Below are 19,772 nucleotides of genomic sequence, written 5' to 3'. Positions count from 1 at the left end.
TTACCAGAGATTTCAGATCATCAGTTATTTTATGATGGTTTGAATTAACTTCACGAATGTGGTTTTTGGGCAGATCTTAATTTCATATGAAAATAAAACTATTTCAGGATCTATAATTACATTTTTTTTTACTCATTTGATTCTCGTAGTGTGACAGTGAGCACAATTCCCTGTTGGGTCTCTCAGACTGTGCACTCTTTGCAAGATGTTTTAAGCTTGTGTTTGTTTGTCTGGTTCCGCAAGCAGCATCTGATCAGTGGTTTGTAGGGGAAACTAGGCCACGCATTGACAGATGTCGAGTTCAAAGGGTCATCACTGATGGAGACTCATTCCCCCAAATCTATTGTCACTGAGTTATCAAACTCAACGTAAATGCCATTGAGTGGGAAGACCAAGGAGGAACAAGTTAGATCATTAGTGACAGCTCCATCTCAGTTCAGGCTGGACCACACCGCAGATTCAGTCAATTACTTTCACAGCAAACAATGCCAGCACTAGGTCACGTACTTGAATGATATCACACTGCAGAAACAGGCCATTTGACCCATCTAGTCCATACCTGTATTCATGCTCCACACAAACCTTCTCCTACTCTTCTCCATCTCACCCCATCACCATATCCTTCTATTCCTTTCTCCATCATGTGTTGATCTAACTTCCCCTTCAATGCATTTCCGCCATTTGCCTCAACCACTTCATGTGGTAGCGAGTTCCACGTTCCCACCACTTGCTGAGTAAAGAAGATTTTCCTGAAATCCCTATTGGGAATATTTGTATCTGACTTATATTTATGGCTCCCAATTCTGGTCTCCCCAACAAGTGAAAACAAACATTTTCTTGCTGTCTGCACTATCTGAACTCGTCATAATCTTTGGATTCTTTGGAAGTTTTGTTATATTTCAGTCTAACGTTGGGACACTAACCTTTCACTGCCTTTGATTGAGAAATTGAATTCGGTTGAAGCAATCTGGATATAAAAAGCTGGTGTCAGTAAAAGTGACCATCAACTTTTTGGATTTTCAAAAAAAAACCCAACCAGTTCACATAACATCCTTTAGGGCAGGAAATCTGCCGTCCTTCCCCGGTCTAGCCTACATGCACTGCAGCGGTTCAAGAAGCCAGCTCAACACCGCCTTCTCGAGGGCAACTAGGGATGGGCAATAAATGCTGGCCCAGCCAGCGAAGCCCACATCCCATGAATTAATTTTTTAAAAATGTGACTCCAGTCCCACACCGACGTGGTTGACTCTTAGCTGCTCTCCGGAGTGCCCTAACAAGCCAATCGGCCGTGGCAAACCAAAGAAAGCCCACGACCACTTTCTTAGAGCATCTGGGATCCCTGGGAATGAATCTGAAAACAATTGAAGAAAATAACTTCCGTTTAGTAGTGAGTGTGGGGTTTAAATAGAACAAGAGCAGCGATGTTTTCAGTTCTATGATTAGCATTTTGCCACTGTGATTTCTGCTATGAAGTTAGATTGATACCTCATGCAAGACTCGGTTTGTCGAATTATTAATCACAGCATGCTGCTGTCATTGCTTGTCTCATTCTCAGTGGAGCGGTTTGAGGTGTCAGGAAATCTGTCATCAACCTACGATTGACGTTCAAAGCGAGAATGTCTTATTTCTACATATTCCACGTTCTTTTTGAATTTCCTTTCATTATTTTGCCAGGCTACAGCTAATAAAACTGGTGCTGACAGCTTGCATAACAGGGTCCCAGTGACTGTGTGTGTGTGTGTGCGTAACAGGACTGAGTGTCCAAGCACTGACTCTGGTGGAATTTTACGGCCGCCCCCACCAGTAGGATTTTCCAGTCCTGCCGAAGTCAATGGAGTTTTGAGCGGCTCGTCACATTTCCAAACCCGACCCCCACCGCGAAAGGGCTGTAAAATTCCGCCCTGTGTGTGTATAACAGGCCTGGGTGTCCCAATAACGCAATGACTACCTCCAACAAGAGAGAATCTAACCATCACCTCTTGACGTTCAAAGGCATTACCATTGCTGAATCCCCCGCTATCAACATCCTGGAGGTTACCATTGACCAGAAACTAAAATGGACCAGCCATAATAAATACTGTGGCTACAAGAGCAGGTCCGAGGTTAGGAATCCTGCAGCAAGTAACTCACCTCCTGACTCCCCAAAGCCTGTCCACTGTCTACAAGGCACAAGTCAGGAATGTGATGGAATACTCCCCACTTGCCTGGGTGAGTGCAGCTCCCACAACACTCAATAAACTTGACACCATCCAGGACAAAGCAACCTGCTTGATTGGCACCCCATCCACAAACATTCACTCCCTCCACCACCGACGCACAATGGCAGCAATGTGTACCATCCACAAGATGCACTGCAGGAATTCATCAAGGCTCCTTAGACAGTACCTTCCAAACCCACGACCACTACTATCCTAGAAGGATGAGGGCAGCAGACACATGGGAACACCACCGCCTGCAAATTCCCCTCCAAGTCACTCACCATCCTGACTTGGAAATATATCACCTTCACTGTCGCTGGGTCAAATCCTGGAACTCCCTTCCTAACAGGGCTGTGGGTGTATCTACACCACATGGACTGCAGTGGCTCAAGAAGGCAGTTCACCACCACCTTCTCAAGGGCAATAAATGCTGGCCCAGCCAGCGACATCCACATTCCATGAAGGAGAAAGAATGGGAGCACGGGCCTGGGGACTAAATGGTCTCCTGTCCTTTGTCTGTTCTCATCTGATGTTCATGTGTGTGGTTTACTATCAGCTGCCAGGCTGTGACTGGAAGGCGATTGGGCAGTAGGGTGGGGAAAAGGGAGGGGTCGGAGGAATGTGAAGCCTGAGCACCCCTCCTTAAACCAGGTGCACTGAGGCCATAGCTGCTGCCTGCCTGAGATCGGTTAAGTGAACATAGACCTGGATGGATCCTGGGACTTTCCTGGGCTGATTGACACCCAGCAGCATCTTTACTCTCGGAGCCTTTTAGGGACTTCCGCCTGGGCACGTTTACAATTTATATCTTGGGATTCACATCAGCCCATCCCCAGACCTGCATCCTCTACCACCTAAAGGACAAGGGTAGCAGACACATGGGAACACCATTACCTGCAAGTTCCCCTCTGTCCTGACCTAGAACTATTTCATCATTCCTTCACTTTCGCTGGGTCAAAAATCCTGGAGCTCCTTTCCTAACAGCACCAGATGGACAGTACCTCAAAGAGGCAGCTCACTACACCAATCCCCTCCCCATCCCCCCCACCTTCTCAAGGGTAATTCGGGATGGGCAACAAGTGCTGGCCTTGCTAGTGATGCTCAGATGAATTAATGTTATATGAAGAAATGCCCTGAGTAATATTTAAGCAATATTTAAAAGGGAAAATAAATATTTACATCACAGATAGGGGAAGGTTGTATTGAGGGATGAATGTTTCATTCAGTACCCACAGGTCTTGTAGAAATCTAAGCCACAAAAGTAAGGTAACAAGACAAGCTGATCACTGAGAATCGGGTTAGTCCTCACCTGAACAGATACGCTTGATAAATGGCTTCGATAACACTTCACCGATTTATTTTTGATGGGGAGAGTAACAGGGCACAGCTGTAATTATTAACAAAGGTGCTTATTTCGACCAATTGAATGAAAGAAAGGGACAGGAAGAGAGAGATTTATTTGAAGGGTGCTTTAACATGATCCAGTCACAAGGCCTTAACTGCAGAATCTCCACAACAACCAACCCTCATTAAGGTCTTGGAAGAGGAGCTGGAAGGCAGAGAGGGTTTCACGGTGTGAGGGACTGGGTGAACTGAAGGCACAGCCGCCAATGAGATGAAAAGAGTGGACAATGTCCACAGGACACCAGAGAAATGGAGCGTTTCTTTTCATTTGTTCTTTCATGGGATGTGGGCATCATTGGCACATTTCCCTCATTGCCCTTGAACTGAGAGGCTTGCTCAGACATTTCAGAAAGCAGTTAAAAGTCAGCCACATTACTGTGGGCCTGAAGTCACATGTAGATTCCAGACTGATAAGGATGGCAGATTTCCTTCTCTAAAGGGTATGAGCAAACCTGATGGGTTTTTAATGACAATTAGTAACAGTTTCATGGTCACCATTACTTAGACTAGCTTTCAATTCTGGATTTTTCCACTAACCGCTTTGATGGGATTTGAACCCATATCCCCAGAGTGTTAGTCTGAACCTCCAGATTACTAGTTTAGTGACATTACCATTACACCACCATCTCTCCCATAGCTGTAGAGACGTAAAACATTCTCTCTCTTAACACTGATCTTCTAAACACTGTGAGCCAGTTTCCCAATGTGTTCTGTGGATAGCAACCCAGATTAACTTTTTTGAAATGAAGGAATTTGTTTTTAATATTGAAGAATATGTCGTTTGCCTCATGTATTGAACAGCAGGATGAGGCTTGAATGGGTCTTGAAGGCAGTGGAAGACAGCAGAATGTAGATAAAGTGACTGCAGAAAAAGATAGGAAAAAAACTTGCATTTATATAGCAACTTTCAATGACCTCAGGACATCCCAAAGTGCTTCACAGCCGATGAAGCACTTTGGGAAATCCTAAAATTGTAAAAGTATAAACGCAAGCTCTTTTTGGTAGGTTATTTATTTCTAAGAAGGATTGTCTGCCTCAGCAAGATTTATCTGCACAAGGTGTTGAGATTGAAATGAGAATGAGGTTAAGTGTGCACATTCTGCGGAAGATTCCAGCATTAATCTAACAGCTTGCCAACAAGATGTTCTTGTACAATTGTCAAAACCACTAGACCATTCAAATCGGCTGAAAACTTATGTCTGGTTATTGCACAGGAGATGAACCTTCATTAATCTGAGGTTTGGTGGAACTTTGAACAAATCAAAGCCAACTTGTATTTAATGTAAACACAGCTGATTTCAAACTTTGATCTTCAGGCCTCTTCCTATTCTCTCCCCCATCCCGCCCCACCCGCCCCCCTCAATTCTGGCCAAGGCCACAACAACCACAAGTATGAGCCTTGTCGGAGTGTAAGACCGTTTGAAGGAACCTGGTGTTCATGAAAAGCAGCCTTTCATTTAAAGAAGGGGAACAAAGAATTGAATGGATTTAGTCTTCTGACCTTGCCTCTTTAAAAAAAAAATGCAGTGCTTTACTGAAAAGAATTACATTGAAGTGTGGTGATGCAGTTTTCCAGTGGACAGACATGGCAGCCATTTTGAGCACAGCAAGATTCCACTCCCAGCGAGCTGTGAAATGACTGATCCCTTAGGCTGTGTTGTTGAAACAGTGGTGCTGGATAAGGAGGAAAATATTCAATTGGAGAGCATGTATGACATTAAAAAAAACTCTCCTCACAAAAACCTAACAAATCCAGTCGGGAATTCAGGAGAAACCCCTTCACCCAGAGATTGTGGAGCTCACTACCACAGGGAGTGGTTGAGGTGAATAGCGTAAGATGCGTTGAGATAAACACATGAGGGAGAAAGTAATAGGATTTGTGGATAGTGAGATGAAGTAAGATGGAGGAGGATTGTTTGGAACTTTAGCGCCAGTTTAGACAAGTTGGACTGATTGACCTGCTGTTCCTGTGTTGTGAATTCTCTGGCAACACTGCAACTGTTAGTACAGACCAACCCGATTTCAACATCCCAGAAACTTTACATTTGACCAGATCCAACTTAATTTGGAAACTTTTTTTGAACTCTTTGGTTGTCTTTTACATAAAGGATTTGAATCTTGGCGGATTGGATGGTGCAGTGGGTTACGCGCACAGTCCAGTCATCTCTGTGTTTAGATCCAGCCCATGACAATGGAATTACCCTCTCCTCTTTCTGCCAGAGACTGAGACTTAGCTCAGCCTCAACCCATTTTGGGGTGGATGTGGGACACTAAACTGCCCCAAAACCAGCACCAATTGCCGTGAGATTGACCATACTTTATTCATGGGCGTTGCCCGTCTCCAGTTTCCCTAACAAGGTGATAGTGGGCTCCTTTCATCTAAATGGCTGGTCAGGTCACTTTAGAGGAGAGTTAATATTCAGTTGCGTTGGGAATGAAATCACCGTTCCTTCAATATCACTGGGTCAAAATCCTGGAACTCCCTCCCTAACAGCACTTTGGGTGTACCCACACCACAGGGACTGCAGCGGTTCAAGAAGGCAGCTCGCCACCACCTTCTCAAGGGCAACTAGGGATGGGCAATAAATACTGGCCTTGCCAGCGATGTTCACACTCCAAGAATAGATTAAAAAAAACATAGTGGTCAGGCAGGATCTGGATGACAGGCTTCTCCCCCTGAAGGGCATCACTCTTCCCCTGGCTCGTTGGGCTCTTTCACTGGTGCCAGATTTTCATTTCCAAATTGCTGATGGCTCTCTGCAAAACAAATCCACTGGTTTGTAATCTGCGCAATGGCTCAGAGAATTCTGCAGTAACTGCAGTCACAAAGGTCTTCTGATGCACTATATCTGGAGAGAGATTTGCATGTTCCACAAGTCTGAAGGACTGAGTGCTTAATTGCAATAAAGCGGCGGAGTTCATGCGTCAGAATGATTTAAAGGTTTGACTCACACTTCAAGCTTTTTAGAAAATTAATCTAATGTTGCCACAAAGTGTTTAGTGGACTGTGTCATTCCTCTGTGTCTGATGTTAAGCGTTGTAGGAAAACATTGGGACACTTTTGCTCTTTATTTTAAATCACGCTTGGCCCTTCTTTTGTAAAACAAAAACGGTTTGAGCTTTTCATTCTCTCCTGGCAGTAACTGCGAGCACACACACAGTCTCAAAATAGGAAAGGAAATTTGAGGCAGGCTCAGCTGCAGCAGGCGACAAACCGTGTGAATCTCTGGGCCTGTTCAGATTGCATGGTTCACTCGGGGAGTGCTGTCCCGAGAAAGGGGAAAGGGCAACTTTCAGTGAGAACCAAATCACTTGCTGCAACAAATTACTTCTTAACTGTTGTTTAGATCTGTGGAAAAATCACTCCTTAGGAGTGAGAATCACTCAGTTTGGTTTCAAAATGTGACAAATTCTGAAGCTTGTCACCATTAAAAATAAACACTGACCTGTCCCTCGGATATTCCCCATTAAACACCGACCTGTCCCTCCGATATTCCCCAATAAACACCAACCTGTCCCTCCGATATTCCCCAATAAACACCGACCTGTCCCTCCGATATTCCCCAGTAAACACCAACCTGTCCCTCGGATATTCCCCATTAAACACCGACCTGTCCCTCCGATATTCCCCAATAAACACCAACCTGTCCCTCCGATATTCCCCAATAAACACCGACCTGTCCCTCCGATATTCCCCAGTAAACACCAACCTGTCCCTCCGATATTCCCCAATAAACACTGACCTGTCCCTCCGATATTCCCCAATAAACACCGACCTGTCCCTCGGATATTCCCCAATAAACACCGACCTGTCCCTCCGATATTCCCCAGTAAACACCAACCTGTCCCTCCGATATTCCCCAATAAACACTGACCTGTCCCTCCGATATTCCCCAATAAACACCGACCTGTCCCTCGGATATTCCCCAATAAACACCGACCTGTCCCTCCGATATTCCCCAGTAAACACCGACCTGTCCCTCCGATATTCCCCAATAAACACTGACCTGTCCCTCCGATATTCCCCAATAAACACTGGCCTGTCCCTCCGATATTCCCCAATAAACACTGACCTGTCCCTCCGATATTCCCCAATAAACACTGACCTGTCCCTCCGATATTCCCCAATAAACACTGACCTGTCCCTTCGATATTCCCCAATAAACACTGGCCTGTCCCTCCGATATTCCTAATAAACACTGACCTATCCCTCCGTTATTCCCCAATAAACACTGACCTGTCCCTCCGATATTCCCCAATAAACACCGACCTGTTCTGTAGCAAAATTTGAGGCAGTATATCTGTGTCATTCATTGGTTGTGATGTAGGATGTTTAGGATGTACAGTTCAATCAATACTTGTCGATTGCAGAGCCCAGCCTGGGACTTACTTTGATGTCTCTTCTCTTTGCCGTCTCTTGACAGGGTGCATGCTATGTTTTGGCCAGTCAACATTCTTTCGCTTTAACCACCCAGCAGAAGCCTCCAGAATGAAGAGTATGATGTCTGGGAACCGAAACACTCCAATGTCCTACTGCCATTCTTCAGGTATGGTGTCCCAGTTTTATCTGATCTTACATTAGCCTGATGAAATATGGATAAGCTAACAGATTTTAGTTACCGCCTGGCTGAGCAGAAGGTGCTGTGTATGTAGAATCGTGTGTGTACCTGATCAGGTGAGGTGAAGTAGTCTGATGTTATTTTTTAATTCACACAGGATGTGGTCATAACTGGCAAAGTCAACATTTATTACCCCATTCCAAATCATCCTTTCGGAAGATGCATCCTTGACAACTGCGTGTGACTTGCTGGGTCATTTCAGATTCAGCCACATGGCTGCGGGTCTGGAGTCATGTGGAGGCCAGGCTGGGTCAGGATGGCAGATTTCATTCCCTAAAGGGCATTCATGAACTCAATGAGCTCTCATGACAATCCGGTAGTTTCATGGTCACCATCACCGGGACTAGCTTTTTAATTCCAGATTTATTTAATTAGCCGAATTTAAATTCCCCCCAACTACCGGGGAGCTCACATCTGCAGGTTATTAGTCCAGGCCTTTGGATTTCTAGTCCTGTAACGTAACCATTATGCGACCATTCTCGATCATGTGGAATGGAAACACCAGCATGGACTAGTGGGGCCGAATGGCCTGTTCCTCTGCTGTACATTCTATGCAATTCCACATGTGCCCAGTGATGTGAGGGCTTCCGTTCACCAGCTAGTGAGGCATACAGGTACTGTCATGTAGTAGTTATGTTACTGAACTAGCCACAGAAGTTTGGAGTAATAATCCAGAGAACATTAAGATCAAATGGTGGTTTGAGAATTATGAGTTCAACAAAAAATCTTGAAATAATTTGTTGGCACCAGTAAAAGCGATGATAAAACTGTCTGATTGTCGGAAAAACCCTTCTCTGGGGAAGGAAACCTGCTGTCCTTACCCAGCCTGAACCACATGTAGCCTGCCTATACATAGATGCATTTAAGTATAAGCTGAATAAACACATAAAAGAGAAAGGAATAGAAAGTTTTGCTGATAGGATGAGATGAAGAGGGTTGAGTGGAGGCTCATGTGGAACATAAACACCAGTATAGACCAGTTGGGCCAAATGGTCTGTTTCTGTGTCTGTATATTTGATGCAGTTCTACTTATGAGTTGGTGTGGTTGACTTTTAAGTGCCCTCTGTGTCTGAACAAGCTACTCAGTTGTATCAAGCTGTCCTAAGGCAGGAGCAGTTTTTTCAGATAATTACAGAGGTATTTTGTTCTGTTGCTCAACACTGTCACTCCTCACATTAAACCTTCTCCTCTTGGAGAAATCTCTGTACCTTATAAGGTCCAACTCAGGGATCGGCTAATGATGCATTCTACGAAGATGCCATCACTGTGTTCTGCCTCTGCCCTGAGACTGTTTCAGTGTCCCCCTATCAGAGAATGAGTTCCTTGTTTATTGATCAGTAAAGAGCTCCTAGCATCTCAGCACAGGCTCTGCTAGAAGGATATCATTGAATAAAAATGCTTCACAGGAAGGACAACAGTGAGATGAAAAGGTACAAGTTCACTTATAGTGATTTTTTTTTTTCCATAAGAATTTCTGTTTGATCCATCAGCTCATTTCCCAGAGCAGTACTGAGCCATATGACAAGGAGGAACTCCCAAGGTTGATCCCTCTTCCATGCCGGAGCAGCTGATTTTGACCCAGGATAGTATTTCAACCCATGGTCATTGTATCATTTGGGTAAAGGGGGGAAATTGCCTGGTGTCTGTGTCCCTGGTCATGATAAGTGAGCGCCCCCTGGAAAGTGTGAATGATAAACAAGAGACAGGTCAACATTAACTTGTTGGTCTCAGGGGTGAACAATAATAACATAACACTTGCATCTATTTAGCACACAGATACATGAAAACTATAGCACAGAAACAGGTCATTCAGCACAGCCAGTCCCTGTTAGTGTTTATACTTTAAGAGAGCAAATAGTCCTTATTATATGTATCCATCTGTCCCCCTATTCCTTTATCTCTGTTCTCTTCAACCTTTGATTCAATCTGGTCATGAATGTTGACCTGGGTTAGATGGACTCTACCAAATTTATTAAGCACCCTGAGAAACCCAATCATGTCTCCTAAACGCAGCAAGTGATGATTTGTGCATTTACTGAAGCTGATACAATCTACAGTCTTTGTTACTCTCGATGTCATCTCCTGAGCCTTCACAGTTCAGAGTTGCAAGCATTTAATCCCTTCTATCTGAATTTAGCCAATATCATCATCAACCTGCATCAAATATTCACGTGGACTTTTTTTTAATCATTGAAGTAGATAATTAACTCCATTTATTGAGAATTTGTCCCTTTAACCTACCACTACATGACCGTGCATAATCTTTGTGTACTGCTGAATCCTGCGCTAAGTTCTATACTATTGTTCCAGTCCATACCATTGTCTTCCTAAATCCCCACTTCGTTGCCACTCAAGCCATCATTTGTATTTGTCATCACTATTTCCCCGATGCTGTCCCGTTGAGCCAGTTCTCCCAGTTAGTAAACTACGACTTCTCCGGAACTAACTATTCCTACCCTGTCCCATATTGACTCCCAAACTGCTATCGCCCTCCAATGCTTTCCACTGGGAATGAGCAACTAGATTTGGACTTGGTTCCTGTTACTAAGAGCAGAACAGGGAGTTTACATTTACGATGGTGATAGCTCATTTTCATCGTATCGTTCCACCATTGAGTGGAATGGAGAAAGTTGGAGATTAGACAGCTGTGTGAATGTTCGTGGTAAGATTTGTTATTGACGCTGTACGTTCAGTAACCACAATGTTGGACCTGTCTCAACCAAAATTGATCAGAAGCTCAGTGTTGTTGGCTGCTATTCAAGAGTGGTCATCCTAGTAGAGTAGGAATTTTTAAAATGTTCATCCTTATTTTCAGTCGCCCACGTAGCTTTGACCCTCCCTATCTCTATAATCTCCTCCAGCCCCACAATCCTCTGAGATCTCAGTTCTGATGAAGAGTCATACAGACTCGAAACGTTAACTGTGTTCCTCTCCGCAGATGCTGTCAGACCTGCTGAGTTTTTCCAGCTTTTTTTGTGTTTTGGTTTCAGATTTACAACACCCGCAGTATTTTGCCTTTATCTCCTTGACCATAATTTTTCCTAATACCCCTTTATGTGGTTCAGTGTCACATTTTGCTTGATAATGCTTCTGTGAGGCCTGAGAAATCAGCCAGGAACATAGTCCTTGTTGGAAATTAGTGAACAGGAAAGTTGGAACTGATTCAGGAAAGTGAGTGAGGAAAGAGAGATAGAAGACAGGAAATTGATTTGATATTTCCCAGCAACCGGCCTTGGTACCAGGACGTACAAATATCCTGCTGTTCCCATGATAACAGAATACGTTACTCTGCTTGTTTGCACAGGAGTGAGAGCAGCAGTGAGACAATTGTTTACTCAGGATATTGGAATAACTAAACCCGATGCTGACATCACAGCAATGTGGCTTTCAACTGTGCCCCTGGTGATCGAAAGGGTTGAGATCGTCAGATACTGGGTGTAGGTTCCAGAGGGAGTAGGGGAGATACAGATGGAACTGTTACTTGTTGTTTTGATCTCAGTGCGATGTGAGGGTGTTTGACTGCAGCTGTGTATTCTCCAGGCTCCCACCTAGCATGGCGAAGAAGCGGTGTTAACCCTTTCAACCCCAGTTGGAAAGAAATCATTTCCCTCCTGCAAATTCCATCTCCTGTCATCCTCTCCCGAGGGCACCAACAGATTCCTGTATCTAGACTCAGTTTGTTTTGGGTTTGGGGGTTCAGTTTGTTGGGGTTTTTGGGTCAAGTTTGGGGTTTTTTGGGGTTCTGGGGTTCAGTTTGTTGGGTTTTGGGGTCCAGTTTGGGGTTTGGGGGTTTAGTTTGGAGTGTTGAGGTTCAGTTTGGGGGTTTGTTGTTCAGTTTGGGGTTTTGGGGTTCACTTTGGGGTTTTGGGCTCAGTTAAAGCACCATTAATGTAGTAAAATATTCCCTGGTGCTTCAAATCCAACAAATGTAATCACCGATACAAAGAAGGAGACATTGGGACAGGTGACCAAAGGCTTGGTTAAAGGGGTAGGTTTTAAAGCGTCTTAAAAGAGGAGAGAGAGCAGTAGAGAGACAAAGAGGGATATGGAGGGAATTCCAGAGCTTAGGGCCCAGGCAGCTGAAGGCACGGCTGCCAATGGTGGATCGATTAAAAACAGGGATGTGCAAGAGGCTAGAATTAGAGGAACGCAGAGATCACAAAGGATTGTGGGGCTGGAGGTGATCACAGAGATAGGGAGGAACAAAGCCATGGAGGGATGTGAAGGATGAGAATCGTAAGGTCAAGGCGTTGCCAGGAGCCAATGTAGGTCAGTGAGCACAGAGGTGATGGGTGAACAGGACTTGCTGTATTTAGACCTAGGTGGTACCTGGGATTTGACTGTCTTGTCGGGCTCAATACCACACGGAGTGGTGTGTTCACCCTGGGACACTGGGAAATTGTTGTTGAAAATTCAAATCCAAAGAAAGGGGAAAGCTTAGGTTCTTGCAAACTACTCTGAATGGCCCTGATCATTTGCATATTCTGTTCAGGATTTGGCACTAACTCAGTAATGAGCATGTTGAAAGACCTCACAATCACCAGTTAATGTCTCTATGAGCTGACCCCCCAGGACCGAGAGGGTTAAGTTTATGAGCGGTGCTGGCATATGACACCATTTGCAGCTTTCAGTCTTCCCTTTGACAATGCATCATTTGTCTCAATGAAAAAATAGAGAATAATGGGCCTTCATGAGCAAATGATCAAACTATGTAACGTTTCATGAACTAAAGCCAACTTTGTTTCCTTGATAGGCAGAGGATCATTTTATTCCCAATACCATCCTGACACTTGCAAGGACATATTCAACTCTAGAGTTCTTCAGTAGGAACTGACAGGGTCTTGATAAAGACAAAGTTCCAATGTATTGAGTGCAACCTATCAATATCTTGTCATCCTGTGAGAGGACATGATAAGAACAATAGTGGCTGGGAATCACTACTCAAACACAAATTACTCACTATGTAAAAGTGCTTCTTCAACTCCTCTTGTTAATACCCCTCCTCACCATTCCCCCACATTCACCCAGCAGTGGCTGACAGAGATTGGTGTCGGTTGTGGTTCAGTATTTTCCCCTCATTCATGGGATGTGAGCATCGGGTAGATGGTGGTGGGCTGCCTTCTTGAATACTGAGTGCCTTGCTCAACCATTTCAGAGGGCAGTTAAGAGTCAGCCACATTGCTGAGTCTGGAGTCACATGTAGGCCGGATTGGGTAAGGACGGCAGATTTCCATCCCTAAGGACATTAGTGAACCAGATAGGTTTTTACGAAAATATGGTTGTTTCATGGTCACATTGATGCTCACTTTTGTTCCAGATTTATTTAATTAATTACATTTCCTAGCTGCCATGATAGGATTTGAACTCACATCATCAGATTGTTAGTCCAGGCTTCAGGCTTGCTAGACCAGTAACATAACCACTATGTTACCATATTCTATTGTAGATAACAATCTCCCTCTGAGTCAGGAGGTTGTGGGTGCAAGTCCCACTCCAAAGACTTAAGCGTCAAATCCAGCCAGCACTCTCAGTGCCCGTAATGAAGGAGTGCTGCATTGTTGGTGGTGCCACCCTTTGGATGTGATGTTAAACTGAGGCTCTATTTGCTCTCTCAGGTTGACCTGAAAGATCCCATGGTATGAGTCAGCCTCTATGGCAAGGTTTTGTATTGACACTTATTCGTTCAGTAACCATGGTGTTGGGTCTTTCTGGACCAGAGTTGATCAGCAGTTGTAGACTGTTGTTCAATAGAGGTCATAATGGTATCGTAGGAATTTTTAAAACTCATCCTTATTTTCAACTCCATCTATGGCCACATGTGCTCCTTATCCCTGTAACCTCTTCCAGCCCTACAACTCTCTGAGATATCTGCACCACACCAGTTCCGGCCTCTTGAGTATCCCTCATTTGAATTGCTCCACCATTGGTGGTCAAGCCTTCAGCTGCCTGGACCCTAATCTCTGGAACTCCCTCCCTTAACCTCTGCACCTCTCTACCACTCTCTCCTCCTTTATGATGCTCCTTAAAATCTACAACTTTGACCAGCACCTGCCCTAACATCTCTGTCTGTGACTTGGTGTTAACTTTGGTCTGACAATCCTCCTGTGAAGCCCCTTGGGATTTTTATTACTTTGTTAAAGGTGCTATATAAACGCAGGCTGTCATTGCTCCTGCCTCCATGCACCACAACTGTGCCTTTTCTTCTATTGTTTTGCCTTCAAGTATCTCCCCACTTGCTCTCAAGGCATTGACTGTTGCTGAGGAACAGTGCCAGGGGCGTGGTAGCCCCTCCCAGTATCTCAGTGAAGTAACCGTTCATCATTTATAATGCAGACAGTTTGGGATGAATCACAGGAGAAGCCGATTCCTATCTTCACACCTACATTCCGGCATAGGTTATTGGGCAAGATTTGGAGGCAGGATATCTGGCTGATTTGCCACCCCTATCCCCTCTCCTACTCCCTAGCCCAGGGCTATCAAGAAGCTTAGTAGCATCATCACCAACCCCTCTCACCCCTCCACCCCCTCCCTCCCCCCACCACGTTGCATCACTGGCCCAGATATGATCATTCACCTCAGCATTGACTGAGCTTAGAATCTGGGTAGAAATTGGACTTAGGGGGTGAATGTGAATACCAAGGGGTGAAATTTGACATCGTAGCGGGGTGGGGAGGTGGGGCCAGGACATGCGGTGAGCCACTAAAAGCTCCATCGGCTTCGGCGGGACCGGAAGATCTCGCCAGCGGGAGGGGCTGTAAAATTCCACCCCAGGTGTTGTGTATAATGGGCGCTAATCTGATTCGGTGCAACGTCTCAGAAGCAGCAGCCTCGGGACCGAGGCCGGGCCGGGTCTCAGGTCCGGCCAGATTTCGGGGTCGGGCGGTTCAGGCCGTGGGCAGCTCGGACCAAGCCAGGTTGGGTGGGGCCTAGAGTCGCTCGGAGCATTGGGAATAGATGCCGTGCGGCACTGGTGCAGGACCGAGCCAAATTGCCCAGCTTAGTTTTTGAAAAATTTTATTCAATTAAAATTTGTTGCTTGGCACATTCTAAAAATGTTCGAGTTTTTTGGACAACTTGGGTATTTGGACTCCTGGTTTTGAGAGACTGGTCTTTGGACAGTTGGATTTGAGACACTATACCTGTACCACCTATTTAAACCCACTGTTCAAGGTGAGTTTCTATTCCTCGGACTGTGTTGTGGCTCAGTCCCATACTGGGAAGGATAATTAGAAATTGTTTCCCCAGGTCCCCTTACACAAGGCCGGTTTACACAAAACTTGTTCATATACATGTGGTGTAAAATGGGTTTATTGTGCAATTGAAGTTTGGAAATGATTTTACAGTGGCCCTCCCTTGTCTTCTGCTGAAAACCTCAGCAAATCTCAACCCTAGTGACTTGTGCCAGCCAGTCATTTTGGTCTCAGTCAGAACAGTGAAAGCGATGTCTCTGCCATTCTGTGCAGCACGAGAAGGTTCCTTTCAGTGTGAACCCAGTTGCTGAGAAGGCTCTTCCCTTGCTCAGGCCTGGCATGACCTGCGTTCTGGTATTCTCACTGAACCGTCCTGAGTTAGGAGCAGGCAATTGGCTCCCTGACTGAGGAAGTGATCACAAGTTGAACCCCATCGGGGAGAGTGGGAGCCTGTGCTCAAAACCAGGCATTGTTCTTCATATATGTCGTGAGAAAATGTGCCTTTTTATCGGGGGCACTGTCACTGTATCTGCTGACAACCAGACGGAGCCTTACAAACAAGGAAACTGCCTTTGGTAAAGAGAGCTGAGTGTCAGGTATTGAAACAGCACAGTTAGTAGGATTGGCATTTTTGAATCAGTTGATTTAGTCAGATGCCTAAGTTGTATTGACCTCGGCAGGGGACAGTTTTACCTGCTGGGCTGCTGTACAAGGTTGTTTAAAATTCGCTTTTGCAGATTCCTGAGTGTGACTAAAGTTCTCGTCAGCCTCCCTGAATTTCCCTGCATCCTGCACTGGTTCTAATATGTTCCCAAGTGTAGCAGACCATGCCATAAACAGTACAGTGACCGTTTAGTAAAAGAAAGAACTTGCATTTCTATAACACCTTTCACAGCCTCAGGATGCCCCAAAGCACTTCACAGCCAATGACATACTTGTGAAGTGTCGTTACTGTTGGATGCAGGAAAACACAACAAACCAATTTGCGCACAGCAAGCTCACAGCAAGCAGTGAGATAAATGAACTGATCATCTGTTTTAGTGATGTTGGTTGAGGGATAAACGTTATCCAGGACACCACATCGCCCAGCCCTCTTCTTCAAATTAGTGCCATGGGGTCTTTTCCATCCACCTTAGAGAAGCAAAAGGGGCCTCAGTTTAACATCTCACCTGAAAGACGGCACCTCCAACAGTGCTGCATCCCTTCAGTCCTGCGCTGGAGGGTTAGCTTTGATTTTTGTGCTCAAGTCCTGGGGCAGAATTTTTCCCTTGTTGGGCGGGCGCGAGTGCCTGACCCGAACTGGAGTAAAACAGTGTGAGAGGACGAGGGGCGAGCGTCCCGACGCCATCACGCACTGTCCCAATATTTCGCTTGGCGGGCGCGCTGCCAATGAAGAGGACTATTAAGGCCCTTAATCAATTAATTAAATCGAACTTTTCACTGCCCAGTTCGGTTGGCTGGACGACAATTAGGTCAGGCGGCCTTCGCATTTTTAACAAAACCTCATCCACGGGTGGGATGAGGTTTCGAACAGTGATTTTAAAAATAAAAAAAATGTTAAAGCTCATTTTTAACATGTCCCTGCTTGTGTGACAGAGTCACATGAGGGGACATGTTTTCTTTATTCTTGAATTCTTTACTTCTAGTCTTAGAAATCTTCAGCTCCCTGAGGCGGCTGTGAGCTTTCACTCAGCAGACCCGTCCCGCACGCGCAAACTTCAGCACTCGCCCTCCTCCCACCCCACCCCCACCACCACGCCCCACCCCCCAACCCTGGCAGCGCTGAGGTCATCAGTGCACGTTTCGCGCTGACTGGCTGTTAATTGGCCAACCAGCATGAAACCGTGGTTGGGGCCCAATGGCGGGTGGCGCGGTCTGTTGCGCGGCCGCTCCCGGGCCCCGCCCACCACACCCGCCAATGGGGTAAAAACTCTGCCCATGGAGCGGGACTTGAACCTAGGACATTCTGACTCTGAGACAAGAGTGAGCCACAGCTGACTCCTTGGTGATCCTGGACTACGCAGATAGAGATATGGAGTACAAAAGCAAGGAGATTCTGTTGAACAACAGAATGGTTTGCATTTATATAGTGCCTTTAACGTGGTAAAGTGTTGCAAAGAGTGTAATGAGGATATTATAATAAGGAGATATAAGGACAAGTGACCAAAAGCTCAGTAAAAGAGGTATATAAGGGGCATCTTAAAGGAGGGAAGAGGTGGAGAGATTTAAGGAGGGTTTAGGGCCTAGGCAGCATGAAGGCAGGACTGCCAATGATAGAGCGATTAAAATTGGAGATAGGCTAGAGGCCAGAATTGGAGGAGCACGGAGATCTCGGAGGGTTGTAGGGCTGGAGAAGATTACAGAGATACAAAGGGATGAGACCGTGGAAGGAGTTGAATATAAGATTGACAATTTAAAATAAGGGCTTTTATATATCACTGGTTAGCCCTTATTGTGTCATTACAATGAAAAAATACCTTATGCTTATTTACTGTACAATACACAAGGCAACAATCACTCATAAGGGATTTGGTAAACACATTCATTTATTAAGTCAAGGCACATGTGAGCAGTTATATATAGATTTAAATCTTGAAGGCATCAGAGCTGTGCGTGCTCTGCTCAAAGCAAAAGTGAAACTAAGACTGGATCACATGACACGTTTTCCTTCTAGTGATATCATGCTGATAACTCTTAAAGGAATATTGCAACAGTGCTCAGCCGGAATATTGTGTCCAACTCTGGGTAGGGCATCAAGACCTTGGAGGGGACTTACCAGGATGGTTCCAGGGATGGGGAGAGAATGCTTTGAGTTATGTGGAGAGACTGGAGAAGATGGGATTGTTCTCCTTACAGGAGAGAAGGTTAAGAGGAGATTGAATAGTGTTCAGAATTATGAAGGTTTTTGATAGGGTAACTACAGAGAAATTGTTTCCATTGGAGAGTTTTGGGAGCCATAGATCCAGATTATCTGTGATTTGTAGGTCATCAGTTAATTGATAAAATAATCGGAGAGGAGATGAGAATTTTTTTTCATGCAGTGGGTTATTATGGTCTGGAATGCATTCGTTACCAAGATGGAAGCAGATTCCTCTGTACCTTCAAAAGGGAATTGGATAAACACTGGGAAAACAAATAAATTGCAGGGTTATTGGGGAAGAAATGGGGGAGAGGGATTAATTGGACAGCCCTTTCAGAGAGCTGACAAGGCTTGATGGGCTGATTGACCTCCTTCTGTATCATTCAATCCAGATTTCACATGAAAAGACTGGTTGCTTGTGGATGAGGTGCTGGATGGTGACCAATGTCCAGCGAAGGGTTAATACCTTCAGGAAAGAAACATTGGTGGAGGAAGATTGAAAGTGGTCAGGGGGATTAAAAACCTGCGATTATTATCCAGGTGTTAGAAGCTGACAGAGACATCCACATCTGGTTTGGTTTATCCAGCTCTAACCCCTGTGGATTTGGCCAAACAAGGTGATGCACCGGTTTTTAAAAACACACACACACACAGACACACACACACACAGACACACACACACAAATAGACACACACACAGACACACACACAAACAGACACACAAATAGACACACACACAGACACAGACACACACACAGACACAGACACACACGCACACACACACTCAGACACACATACACATGCACACACACACAGACACACACAGACACACACACACACAAACAGACACATACACACACACATACACAGACACACACACACACACACACACACACACACACACTGACTCACGCAGACACACAGACACACACAACGTGTTTTCAATCCTGACTGAGAAAGATTGCTCATGCAAACACTCCTATGGAAACAGCTTGTTTTCTGCCTCTGTTGCATGCATGTAGTCCTGCAGCTGGTGTCTCAGCCTGCTTCTTGGGTGGGGGTGGGGGTGGTGGTGGTGGGGGGAATGGGTGCGGTGGGTGCGGTGGGTGGGAGAGTGGGGGGAGTGCTGGGTTGGTGGTTTTTGGTGGTGGGGAGAGGCGGGCGAGAGAGAATAATTTGCTGGTGATATCACTCCGAGGGGAGCTGCCGACTGCTGTTTTAAGTATGAGATGGGTCGGCAGCTTGCTCCACACCCCCACCCACCCCCTTCCCACCCCCATGACCAGTCTGGCCTTGGCTGGCTGCTGCTTGGTAAGAAGCTGCAGTTCCCGGGCGAGGCAGTGAGTCAGATTGATGGAATTAAATGGCTACAGGACTTTTCTGCTACAGGAACGAGCCATCTCCCGTCTCACAGAGCAGGAATGAAGTAAGTGAAAGGGGCTGTCGCTGTTTATTTTAACCAGACTGTCGCTCTGCAATATGTTGAACTGGTTTAATAAAG

The 19,772-nt window shown here is 45.4% G+C and overlaps 1 protein-coding gene and 1 long non-coding RNA gene across 7 annotated transcripts in view; both read left to right on the top strand.

The window, feature by feature from the left end:
- The window catches only part of LOC144671358 (uncharacterized), a 399,896-nt gene that overhangs the window by 159,314 nt on the left and 220,810 nt on the right, over nt 1-19,772 (top strand). The gene's annotated exons all lie outside the window — the stretch shown is intronic.
- phldb1b (pleckstrin homology-like domain, family B, member 1b) overlaps nt 1-19,772 on the top strand; it is a 220,419-nt gene that overhangs the window by 41,102 nt on the left and 159,545 nt on the right. For 5 of the 6 annotated variants that reach the window (XM_078533068.1, XM_078533070.1, XM_078533067.1 and 2 more), the window contains exon 2: nt 8,027-8,149. In XM_078533068.1, the coding sequence (XP_078389194.1) occupies nt 8,032-8,149 (118 nt within the window). In that variant the 5' untranslated portion in view covers nt 8,027-8,031. Of the gene's footprint in view, nt 1-8,026; nt 8,150-19,613; nt 19,698-19,772 lie in introns of those variants that run through there. The other variant, XM_078533069.1, reaches the window with a different exon arrangement.

Source organism: Cetorhinus maximus, chromosome 2 (genome assembly GCF_964194155.1).
Source record: "Cetorhinus maximus chromosome 2, sCetMax3.hap1.1, whole genome shotgun sequence".
NCBI lineage: Eukaryota > Metazoa > Chordata > Chondrichthyes > Lamniformes > Cetorhinidae > Cetorhinus > Cetorhinus maximus.
This window is presented reverse-complemented; position numbering and strand designations above follow the sequence as displayed.